Source organism: Saimiri boliviensis, chromosome 4 (assembly GCF_048565385.1).
Source record: "Saimiri boliviensis isolate mSaiBol1 chromosome 4, mSaiBol1.pri, whole genome shotgun sequence".
NCBI classification, from domain to species: Eukaryota; Metazoa; Chordata; class Mammalia; order Primates; family Cebidae; genus Saimiri; species Saimiri boliviensis.
In genome coordinates, this window is record NC_133452.1 from 60431298 (window position 1) to 60443961 (window position 12664).

General features: G+C 39.5%; 1 protein-coding gene across 7 annotated transcripts in view; it reads right to left on the reverse strand.

The window, feature by feature from the left end:
• The window catches only part of CEP57L1 (centrosomal protein 57 like 1), a 59038-nt gene extending 46615 nt beyond the window's left edge, over positions 1-12423 (reverse strand). For 2 of the 7 annotated variants that reach the window (XM_074397629.1, XM_074397627.1), the window contains exon 1: positions 12128-12333. Coding sequence is in view for 3 of the 7 variants with exons in the window: in XM_074397625.1 (XP_074253726.1) it covers positions 777-779 (3 nt within the window). In the remaining 4 variants the exon portion in view is untranslated. Of the gene's footprint in view, positions 1-776; positions 833-12035 lie in introns of those variants that run through there. The other 5 variants (XM_074397625.1, XM_074397624.1, XM_074397628.1 and 2 more) reach the window with 5 other exon arrangements.
• Positions 12424-12664: the final 241 nt, after the last annotated feature.

Below are 12664 nucleotides of genomic sequence, written 5' to 3' on the forward strand. Positions count from 1 at the left end.
TGTGTTGAAGCAATACAAACACAGGTTTGCCATACATATTTCTCTCCTTGGTACTGAGAGCACCAAAGTCATAATTCCAATTTTTATCCCTATTAGCAAGCTTCAGTATGTTAACTACAGTGACGTTTGACTCATATGTCTGAGGTGAACAACTGTTTCAAAAGGCTGAAATAATCTACTGATGCACAGAGATGTTGAGAAGCTGCAGAGAGACACCATTAAGCCCTTACTTTTTTTTCAAACCAGACTTGTTGGCACAGCTGTTATCTTAACAGCATATGTTGTCAAATAGCCCAGAGGGCAAAAGGACAAAACCTGATTTTCCTGGCTAGCCGAGGTGGGAGCTTAATTAATTAATAAAAATGTATTTTTCTAACCAGGTGCAGTGGTTCACACTTGTAATCCCAGCTCCTGGGGAGGCCAAGGCAGGTGGATCACCTGAGATCAGGAGTTTGAGACCAACCCAGCCAACACAGTGAAACACCATTTTTACTAAAAATACAAAAATTGTCTGGGCCTGGTGGTGGGTGCCTGTAATTCCAGCTACTTGGGAGGCTGAGGTAGGAGAATCACTTGAACTCAGGAGGTAGAGGTTGCAGTGAGCCGAGATTGTGCCACTGCACTCCAGCCTGGGTGACAGAGTGAGACTCCATAGACCGGGGTTAGAGGTGGGGATGGGATGGTTTCAGGGTGATTCAAGCCCATTACATTTATTGTGCACTTTGTTTCTATTATTATTACATTGTAAAACATAATAAAATAATTATACAACTCACCATAAAGTAGAATCAGTGGGAGCCCTGAACTTGTTTTTGCAAAGAGATGGTCTCATCTGGGGGTGGAGAGGCAGTGACAGATTATTAGGCTTTAGATTCTCATAAGGAGCATGCAACCTAGATCCCTCGTATGCGCAGTTTGCAACAGGGTTTGTGATCCTGTGAGAATCGAATGCCACTCCCGACCTGACAGGAGGTAGAGCTCAGGCGGTAATGCAAGCAGTGGGGAGTGGCTGTAAACACAGATGAAGCTTCGCTTGCTCACCTGTTGCTCACCCCTTGTTTCGTGGACTGGTTCCTAACAGGCCACAAACCAGTACCAGTCCATGGCCAGGGGGTTGGGGATCCCTGATCTAGGTAACCTATCTAGAAAATGTAATTTCAAAACATGTATTTGCACAACAGCATCAGAAACTACATGAATGATAGGAATAACAGCAAATAAAAATCTGTAAGGATAAGGACACTGTGAAAAAGAACAAAAAGATGGGGCTGTTCTTCTAGTTAAGATTTATTACAGCACTTTAGTCATTAAAATAGTGGTATAGGCCTGAGGGATTGATAAAAAAGAGAGTAAATAAACACTTACATATGTGGGAATTTGCTATATAAAAGAGGGCATTTCCATAGAGAAAGAATTGGCTATTCAATATTCACCATGCCAGGATAATATGCTATCAACACCGTAAAATATAAACATATATCTCTACTCCATGCAAAACACAAAAACAAATGCTAGCTAGACTGAACACCTACATGTGAACAACAAACCTTTGTTTTAGAAGAAAATACAGAGAATGTTTCAGACTTTGGGTAAGAAGAGATTTCTTAAGATAATTTACAAATCAAAAGAGGAAAAATGATAAAACTATATTAAAATTTAAATTTCTGTAAAACAAAAAACACTAATGGGCCTGGGTAAATAGGCTGTATCATATTGATACAATGAAACAAACTATACCAGCTAAAATTTAAAAACAAGATCTACATTTAGCAATGTAGAAAAGCTCTGAAAATATACTGTTGAGTAAAACAGAAAGCAAGTTACAGATAATAAGATGTCTTCTATGTAACATTTTCTTAAAAGGTAGAGACAATATATGACTGTGCCAACAGCACTTTCCAACATATGCGATATTTTATTTCAATGAAAAGCAAAAAACTAAACTAAAGCAAATTAGGCAAAATGTTAACATTTGTTCATTCCAAGGGGTAGTTTAACAGGGTATTTCTTTTGTTACTCTTATTTTTTGTTTGAAATATGTAACACTTTTTAAAATGATGCAAAATTTTAGTATCCTACCCCTATATATGTATATATTCACATAAAATGTGGATAAGAAAAGTAAGTAGACAAATAAGAATAAAGTCAGTGGTGAGACTGGTTTATAAAATTCATATTGTATGTTGGGTATATATGCTAGAGTTGGCTCACAAATCTTTCAAGAAGAGTAAAATGAATACAGACTTAGCAATTATTATTTTTAAAAATCTATCCATTAATATGTATCAGAAATACTGGAGATTTGGTCATTCAAAGCATACTACAGTAAAGTTTGAGTCACCAAAAACAGAAAAACAGGAGAAAATACTGAAGAGTAAACTTGATGTAAGTGATTTATTCATTTATTCCTGAAAGATGTAAGGAAAATAACATAGAAAAAAGGCAGATAGTACTCTGAGAATAGTATGTATGACAGTGTTTCAGAAAGTACATTTTTGAAAGGCTGAAAAGAATATCATTCAAATCAATCTTGTTCAGGAATTCAAATCGACCTTGAATTCTTAAACTTAAAAATAAAAATGTACAGATTCAAATTTAAGAAACTTTATGATTCACTTGGGCAATACACATATACCCCACACATAAAGGTACACATATAGGACTTGGTTGACAAAACATTTTTCAAAAGCCAAAAGACAAATTAAGGAAATATTTAGAGGCAAAACTGCTTATGTTACTATGTAGCAAATAACTCCTTTAACAACTTAAGTTGAAGTCAGTTATCATAGAAAGAGATATTTTAAGTTTACAGGGTTTCAGTGATTCATTGTAGAGAAGGGTCAAACTATTGCAGAAAAATCACAGGTAGATTTTTGCAACCTTGTAAGACTAGGCAAAAACGTAGCAAAGAAACAGCAATATAGACAAATAACAAGGTAATTCAATTAGAGAATAACATTCTTAATTATAGAAAGTTTTCCTAACAATTTGTACTTACAGCACTCAGTCAACCACAAATTCTGACAATAGATAACTAAAATGGAACCATTAGTCCTTTTTCCTGATATGTTCCAGATAAAGCTCTCCCTGGCCTCATCTTTAGGCTGACTTTAAGTCTCTCTTTCAAAGAACAGTTTTGAAGAATGGCACCAATATAGTTACACAGATTCAGTACAATGGTCTTTTAAAAAAAGTTTTTCACCTTTTAATATCATTGATCAAAATAATAATTTCGGATCCAGCAGAAACTTTATTAATAAAAATATAAATCTAGGCACAGACCTTACACCTTTTACAAAAAACTAAGTTAAAAATGGATCATAAACATATACACAAAACAAAATGACCTTGGATACGGCAACAACTTTTTAGATATAACACCGAAAGCATGATACATGAAAGCTGGACTTCACTCAAATTAAAAATTTCTGCTTTGCAAAAGACACTATTAAAAGAACGAAAAGCCACGAACTTGGAGAAAATATTTGCAAAATGCATATCTGATATAGGACTTGTGTCCAAAATATACAAAGCACTCTTAAAATTCAATAGTAAGTGGGGCATGGAGGTGCATGCCTGTAGTGCTAGCTACTTCCAGAGGCTGAGGCAGGACTGCTTGAACCAGGGGGTTTGAGGTTACAGTTAGCTGTAAGATAGTGCCACTGCATTCCAGCCCAGCTGACATAGTGAGACCCTGCCTCTAAAAAACGAAAACACTCAACAGTAAGAATAATTAAAAAATGGACAAAAGATCTGAACAGACACCTCCCCAAACATGATATACAGGCACCAAATAGGCATATGAAAAGATGCTCAACATATGTCACTGGGGAATCACAAATTAAAACAATAACAAGATACCATTACATACCTATTAGAACAGCTAAAATCCAAAACACTGACAACACCAAATCCTGGCAAAGATGTGGCGCAACAGGAACTCTCATTCATTGGTGGGAAATATAAAATGGTAGTGCCGCTTTGAAAAACAGTTGTGAGCTTCTTACAAAGCTAAACATAGGTTTATCTGAGATCCAGCAATCACATTCCTAAATGAGTTAAAAACTTATGCCCAGAAAACACCTGCACATAAATTTTTAGGAACTTTACTCATAATTGCTAAAAACTGGAAGCAACTAAGAGGTCATTCAAAAGGTGAATAAGCAAACTGTGATATACCCATACAATGGATTATTTTTCAGTGACAAAAACAAACGAGCTCTCAAGCCATAGGAAAAAAATAAATAAATAAAAGAACCATAAATGCACATTGCTAAGTAAAGGAGCCAGTCTAAAAGGCTACATACTGCATCACTCCAACTATAAGACATTCTGAAAAACGCAAAACATAGAGACAATAAACAGATCAGTGGTTGTGAACAGGCAGAACAATGGGAGTTTTTACGGTGGTGAAACTATTCTATATGATACTATGTAACTGTGGGTACATGGCATTACACATTTGTCAAAACCCATAGAACCCCATACAACAGAAAAGTGAAACCTAATGCAAACTACAGACCTTAGAATTAGAAATAGAAAGAAAAATATCTAGTCCAGTCCCTTCATTTTATAGATGAAGACAGTGAGATCCAGAAAGATCAGCCAAATGTTATGGCTCACTTTGGGAGGCTGAGCGGGCAGATCGCCTGAGGTCAAGAGTTTGAAACCAGTCTGGCCAACATGGTGAAACCCTGTCTCTACTAAAAATACAAAAATTAGCTGGGCATGGTAGCATATGCCTGTAATCCCAGCTACTTGGGAGGCTGAAGCACAAGAATCACTTGAATCCAGTAGGCGGAGATTGCAGTGAGTCAAGACTGCACCACTGTATTCCAACCTGAGTGACAGAGCAAGACTCTGTCTTAAAAAAAAAAAAAAAAGATTAAGAGAGTTACCAAAAGTTGCACGGAAAAAACTGAGAGCTTAGGTCACAGCTGCAATCTAGTATTATGAATAAAGTTTTAAAAAATAGGCTGTGGTGGATTTGGGAAGTTATTAACTCAAGTTAGCCCAGCTAGTATTTGCATTGGGCTACCATTAAAAGACCTTGGAAACTTTCTAACACCCAAGATATTAAATACAATAAAAATGCAATGAATATAAAGAATTCAGGGTAAGTTTATATTCTTTCACTTACAAGTGTAATGTAAATAACCAGAGCTGAGGAACTGACACCTCAAGAAAGCAGAAAAAAGCCTGGGCAATAGAAAGACCCCGTCTCTATTAAAAAAAAAAAAAAAAATTAACCATTTGTGGTGGTACACACCTGTAATTCCAGCTACTCAGTAAGCTAAAGCAGAGCCCAGGAGTTCAAGGCTGCCGCAGTGAACTATGATCACATCACTCCACTCTAGTCTGGGCAAGAGACCCTGTCTCTAAAAATAATTAATTAACTACTTAAAAAATTAGAAATAAAGAAAGCAGAAAGTATTTCTAATGGAAAGCCAGAAGAACAAATATTTGAACTCTATGCTTGGTCCCAAGAAAAAGAAAAAAGTTACTGTGCTAAGCCACATATTACATACTCAACCTTTTTGAGGAAGTGATAGAACATGATAAAGCAGTGAAGAACACGAGCCTTGTCTGGAGGCAGATTGGCATGGCTTTATTAACTATGTGTTTTGAGGCAAGTTATTTGAACTCTCTGGGCCTCAGCTTCCTTATGCGTAAAAACGGAGATAATAGTACCTTTCATAGGTTTAACATGAGACTTAAAGAGATAACCTATGTAAATGACCTGGCACAGAGTAAATGCACTGTTAATATTAGCTACTATTATCAATAATGGTAATATAATAGATTACTTATATACATTTAGGGTATTAAGCAGATGTCTCAACACTTTTTATAATCAGATAGGACACAGGAAAACAAAGATACAAGCAAAGGAAATGGTACCAAGCACTTTGATGCAATACATGCATTATTTTGTGCTGTCTTCTCAACAAGTCTATGAGGTAGGTAGTCCAGCCAGTGGGTCAGCAAGAATTTTGAGAACACCTACCTATCATGCGCAAATCACTGTTTAAGGCACTGGGAGTACAGTGGTAAACAAGACCGAGTCCTCGCTCTTGAGGAGCTCATATTCTCATGAGGAAGAAAAGATAATAAGCATGAAATAAATAAATAGGTTCAAGTGGATAACTGGAGTGAAAGTTAGAAAGGGTAACAGGTGAGCGGTTTTAGCTGGAATGATCAGGTAAGACCTCTCTAAGAGGGACTTTGAGGTGAGTTCAAAACAATGAGAAGGCAGCCATGTGAAAATCTTAAGAGAAAAACATCATGTGCAAAAATCTTAAGTTTGGTACATTCAAAGAGCAGAAATGTATAATAATATGTACTGTATTTTATAGATTAAAATGGGGTTAAAAAAGGTTGGCAATTTGTATAATGTAAATGGCAGAGGCATAGATTTCAAGGTCTAGCTCCAAAGTCCATGGTCTCATGGAACTTCTATGCTGCTTCACTGCCAAAATTAGCAAAACCTCTCAATATCTGTTTTCAGCCAACGAACAATCTTGTTCCCTATCTACTCTTCTAAAATGTAATTGTGAAAATTTCTGATCTAAAGAAGTTCTTCTAAATTCCATAACATCTATTTATATGTTGCAGCAAAAAAGGCAGACTTTTTTTTTTTTTTTTGAGACAGAGTCTTACTCTGTCATCCAGGCTGGAGTGCAGTGGTATGATCTTGGCTCACTGCAACCTCTGCCTCCTAGGCTCAAGCAATTCTCCTGCCTCAGCCTCCTGAGTAGCTGGGATTACAGGCACGTGCCACCATGCTCAGCTAATTTTTGTATTTTTAGTAGAGATGGGGTTTCACTATGTTGGCCAGGCTGGTTTCAAACTCCTGATCTCAGGTGATCCACCTGCCTCAGTCTCCCAAAGTGCTGGGTTTACAGGCATGAGCCACCATGCCTGGCAAAAAGACAGACATTATGAATATAGGAATTCTGAATTAAATAATGTGAAACTGATCACATTAAATAAAATTTTATGTGACCAGTAATTACATTTCCTAATCTACAGATTCTGTAAACTTTTTTTTTTGCAGGGGGAACAGTCTCATTCTGTCACCCAGGCTAAAGACACCATCTCAGCTCACTGCAACCTCCACCTCCTTTGTTCAAGTGATTCTCATGCCTCAGCTTTCTGAATAGATGGGATTACAGGCATGTACCACCCACTACCCTGGCTATTTTTTTTTTTTTTTTTTTTTTTGACAGTCTTGCTCTGTCCACCCAGGCTGGAGTGCAGTGGCGCAATCTTGGCTCACTGCAATCTCCGCCTCCTGGGTTCAAGTGATTCTCCTGCCTCAGCCTCCTGAGGCTGTAGCTGGGATTACAAGTGATTGCCACTACACTGACTAATTTTTGTATTTTTACTAGAGAAGGGATTCACAGTGTTGGCCAGGCTAGTCTCAAATTCCTGACCTCAAGTGATCAGCCCCCCTCAGTCTCCTAAGTGCTAGGATTACAGATGTTAGCCACCATGTCCAGACTTGCTTTTTTTTAAAGACAAATTTCCTAAAATATTTTTATTACAACGTACCCTCGTCCACCCATTAGTTACTTTGTGTTTTTGTAAATGATAGGTAAATATGCAATACCTTTGAAAGCTCTGTGGTACTATATCATTCTTCCATTCATTCATTCCTGTATCCTTGCATCACACATTTATTAAGTTTGTACTAGGTACAGGCACTGCACTCAGAGGTAGAGATAAGATGATGAACAAAAACAAGCACAGTAGCTGCTCTTGGTGCTTAAGCTCTACTGAAATAAACACACTTTAATCAAATTATGGCACAATTATAAAACTAATGTGTAACATAAGAGCAAGTCAAGGTTTATGGTGCAATAGGTCTATTTGCAAGAGTAATTATATCAGTGACACTTCTAAAAATATGATTATTTAGCGAAGATCTGCAGAAAGCGGAGTCAAAGATAGGCTAAAACAGTTTGGACAAAGAACACAGTAACAAAGTGCTGCAGCCATAGTCACTGTCTCTCATTCTCTCTTAAATAAAAGTATCCATCTGGCTTTTGTACCCTTTACTCCACCAAAAGTTTCTTATCAAGATCCCAATGACCTCCACGTTGCTAAATGTAGTAGTCGATCATGAACCCTCGTCTCATTTGACCTAGAGCAACATTTACATAACTTATCATTCCTTCATCCTTAATCACTTTCTTCATTTGGCTCGTAGGACACCTACTGAACAGTAGGTTTTCCTCTGTTCACTGGCTGCTCCTTCGCAGTCACCTTTGCAGAGAACTCCAAATCCACCCAAATTCCATGGAATATATCTTTTGGTGATATCAACAACTACTATCAAAACACTACTATAAAACCCAAAATTATATCTATTGCCAGATCTTTCTCCTCACTTCTGGACACATTTATCCAAGTGCCTCCTCCACCTCCGCATCTCAACTTGAATGTCTTAGAGGCCTCTTCAACTTAACATGGCCAAACTAAAATACCAACCTTTCCTCTCTCTCCCATACATAAATCTGAAGACTTTCCTATGACAGTAAATGCCACTTCCTCCATTCTAGTTGCTCAGGTTAGAAACTGTGAAGTCATTTTTGACTCTTACTCTCACACAATCTGTCAGCAAAATCTGTTCACTATACTATTAAAATGTATCCAGATTCTCTCACCTGGTATATTACTTTAGCTTCCTAACCAGTCTCTCTGCTTCTACCCTTGCTTCCCCCTGGTCTATGCTCAATACAATTTGAAAGAAATATTCACTTCAGGCCAGGTGCAGTGGCTTATGGCTCTAATCCCAGCACTTTGGGAGGCTGAGGCAGGTGCATCACTTGAGGTGATCACTTGAGGAGATCAAGACCAGCCTCAGCAACACAGTGAGACTCTGTCTCTACAAAAAGACAAAAATTATCTCCACTTTTAATGCAATTTCAGTTTTAAAAAAAAAAAAAAAAGGAAAAATTACAAAATTAGCTGGGCATGTTAGCACATGCCTGTAGTCCCAGCTACCTGGGAGACTGATGGGAGGATTGCTTGAGCCCAGGAGTTCAAAGCTGCAGTAAGCTATGACTATACTACAGCCTGAGTGACACAGTGAGATTCTGCCTCAGGAAAAAAGAGGCTGGGTGCAGTAGCTCACACCTATAATCTCCTAACACTTTGGGAGGCTGAAGTGGGTGGATCACTTGAGGTCAGGAGTTAGAGAGCAGCCTGACCAACATGGTGAAACCAAGTCTCTACTAACAATACAAAATCAGCCAGGGATGGTGGTGCATACCAGTACTCCCAGCTACTTAGGAGGCTGAGGACAGAGAACTGCTTGAACCCAGGAGGTGAAGGTTGCAGTGAGCCGAGATCATGCCATTGCAACAAGAGTGAAACTCTGTCAGAAGGAAGGGAGGGAGGAAGGGAGGAAAGGAGGGAGGGAGGGAGGGAGGAAGGGAAGAAGGGAGGAAAGAAGGAAGGAAGGAAGGAAAGAAGGGAGGGAGGGAGGGAGGAAGAGAGGAAAGAAGGAAGAAAGGAAGGGAGGGAGGGAGAGAGGAATGGAGGGAGGAAGGGAGGGAGGGAGGAAGAGAAAGAGAGAGAGAGAAAGGAGGAAAGGAAGGCAGGTAGTCATTTTTAAAAGGTCGGATCATGCCCACATCTGCAAAAAAGCCTCCAATGCCTTCTCAACTCAATTAAAAATGTAGTCCTTTCGGTCACCTACCTGTTCTCCTACTATTACTTCCTGTGACCTCACATTATTCTTTGTACTCACTGTGCTTCAGCCATACTAGCCTTCTTGCTATTTCTCACATGTGCACTCAAGCTCCAGCCCAAGGTCTTTGCACCACTTATCTTCATCAGAATGTTACTTGCCCAGGCATCTACATGGTTTATTCCCTCCCTCTTCATATTTCCTCAGTTGTGCACTTCTGGATTAGGCCTTTTCTAACCACCTTATTTAAAAGTGAACCTTGCCCCTCACATTCTGGCACTCCCCATTCCCCTTCCCAGTTTTTTTCTACACTGCATTTGTCTTCATTTTATTTACTAAGTGTTTTGCATATAGATTTACTATCTCTCCTCAGTAGAATGCAAGCTCTGTAACAGTAGGAATTTTTATATATTCTGCTCAATGCTGTATCCTCAATGTCCTGTTTCATAGAAGGCACTAAACAGATATTTGTTGAGTAAATGCATGGGTGAAATGCAATATGAGAACCAATGACTGAAAAATGGTCTGTATGGCTGATCTGGAGAGAAGTATATTGAGTCTGAAAGGGCAGCAGTTGATGTTAGGCTCTATAAAGGAGTTTTGCCTTTATTTTACGAGCAGTGGGACACCACTGAATAGATTTAATCAAGAGAAAATCCGATCAGATCTGCAGTTTCAAAAAATCATTATAGCAGCTACAACAGAAAACTAATGGAGGAGGGTCAGTGTGAATGAATAATCGCTACTGTAGTGGTCTTGAGAGATTATGGCAGTTTGAAGAAAAGTGGAGAGAAAAATACATTTGAAGGATATTTTGGGAGATAAGATTGACAGAACTCGGTAATAATTTGGCCATAGAAGTATGAAGGGCAAGAAGAAATAAAGAATAATGTTTAGCTATCAAATTTGCACGAGTAGATAGATAGTAGTGCCCTTTGCTGAAATAAGGAGTACTGAAAAGAATCAGATTCACAGGAAATAACTGCATTTGATTTTAGGTATGTTGAGTGTGAGATGCTTTTGAGATATCCAAGAAGAAATACCCAAGAGACAGATATGTGAAAGCTGAGAATTGAAGGTGAAGCTGAATGGAGGTATTCATGTGAGAGTCATAGGTGTTGACACAGGGTATACATGAGATTATATTTAACTAAGGCATAAAAAGGCACCCAGCCTTAAGAAATGACCCTACTCTCTATGGGCTGGATAGAGGATGATGATCCCAAAAAGGAGATGAAATGGAATGGTTTTGTTTTTTTAAATCACACTCATAAGTTATTCCCTTTTTAAAGTTCAGATTTAAACTATAAGTGTTAGACTGTAACAAGGTTTTTGAAATCAGACCAATTCATCAAAACTCTGCATCTATTCAAAATAGCTCACTTACAGAAACGATGTAAATAATTCACAATACCTCTTTGTAGCTTCAAAGTACATTAATACACAAAAAGCACCCTTCCCTTTCGCCAACTGCCAAGTATATATGATTTGGCTTACTGACGTTTCCTGAAAGTACCCTATCTCTCACTCTGGGCCTTAGCATATGCTGTTCTTTTGGTCTTCATTTCCACTGGGATGAAGATTTCCCTGACTCTCCAAGACCGGGCTAAGCGATCTCCTTCTAGCCATCCAGTGATATCATACAGTATTTTAACTGTATGTCTAACCACTGGTTTCTCTTTTTCATTGCATACTCAGCGCCTAGCAATATGAAATTTTTAGAATTTAGTGCAACGCAATTCTGCAATGTGAAGAATTAAAATCTACACTTACTATCAGTCCATTGACGGCTGTTCAAACCTCGACTTTTCTCAAGTAACGACTTTTTAAAAGCAAGCAGTAATTTTAAACAAATGATTCAATCTTTTGAAAAGACTAAGTTTTGGAGACTTTTACGGTTTTGCTTTCTTTTTCATAAGGCATCCGTAAAGCCTGCAAGAAGTGTTATCTAGGAAGACTGGGGATTCTTTTCCCTTTAGTCTCGTACAAGACGGATTTGACAACTTGCTTTCAAAGCCCTACCCGGGATTTCATCTGACTGAGCAAATAAGGCCCAGAACATCCCTAAGCAAAGGCAAACACAGGTGCAAATCCGCAGAGATCCCTAATCCACCCCGCGCGTGTCCACAGGAAAGGGCGGAAGCAGAGGCAGCAGCGCAAAGCGCCAGTTTCCACAGCATCATCCTTCCTTCTTGGCCTCACTTCCGCGGCTCCCTGCGACCTTCGAGATCAGGATCCCCAAATCCTCGCCTCATCCACCACACCCCGGGCTTGGGCAGCTGGACTAGTCTTTCCCACGCAAGTCACTGGAAAAAATCCCTAGACTAAGGAAGCTCACCCTAGATGGCTTCGTTTCCAAAATCCCAGAAGAAACGGAGGAAAGAAAAATCCTGTCAGAGGAAAGGTGACAATCCAGCCTACGGTGCTTACCAAGCCGACGCTCTCAATGAGCCCCTGCCACCGCTAACCGTGGGTTCGCGGGAAGCCTCGGGCAACGTCGCGGTGGGCCCTGGGGGTTGTAGTTTCTGTCGTAAACAAAAAGCGCCGGCAGCATTAAAACTACACTTCCCACAAGTCAATGCGAAGTCGTCCTAACGACTTAAATCTGGGATTTAGAGTAATAAAGAGGCCGTCACCATTTTTAGGCTGATCTTAAATGTAGACTCAATATTTTTTAAGAGTCCCTCCGCGCCCTCTTTCTTTGTCGTGCTTGTCTTGTGTAAGACGAAGTCTCAGTGCACTCGTACGCCTTACTTTTTCCTTCCCCTTCTCCAGGACAGAGTCCAAAGGTCCGCCAACGGAAACCGCCCCAGGGCGCAAGCTTAGCGCCTCCGGAGACGCATGCGCCCCGTTCGCAGTCACGCATGCGTAGCAGCCGGGAGCGGTTGGCTGCCGCGCGCCGAGTATTTGGGGTCTGGAGGTAGCCTGCCAGAGGGCGGGGCTTTTTCCAATGGCTTTGCCTCGGCG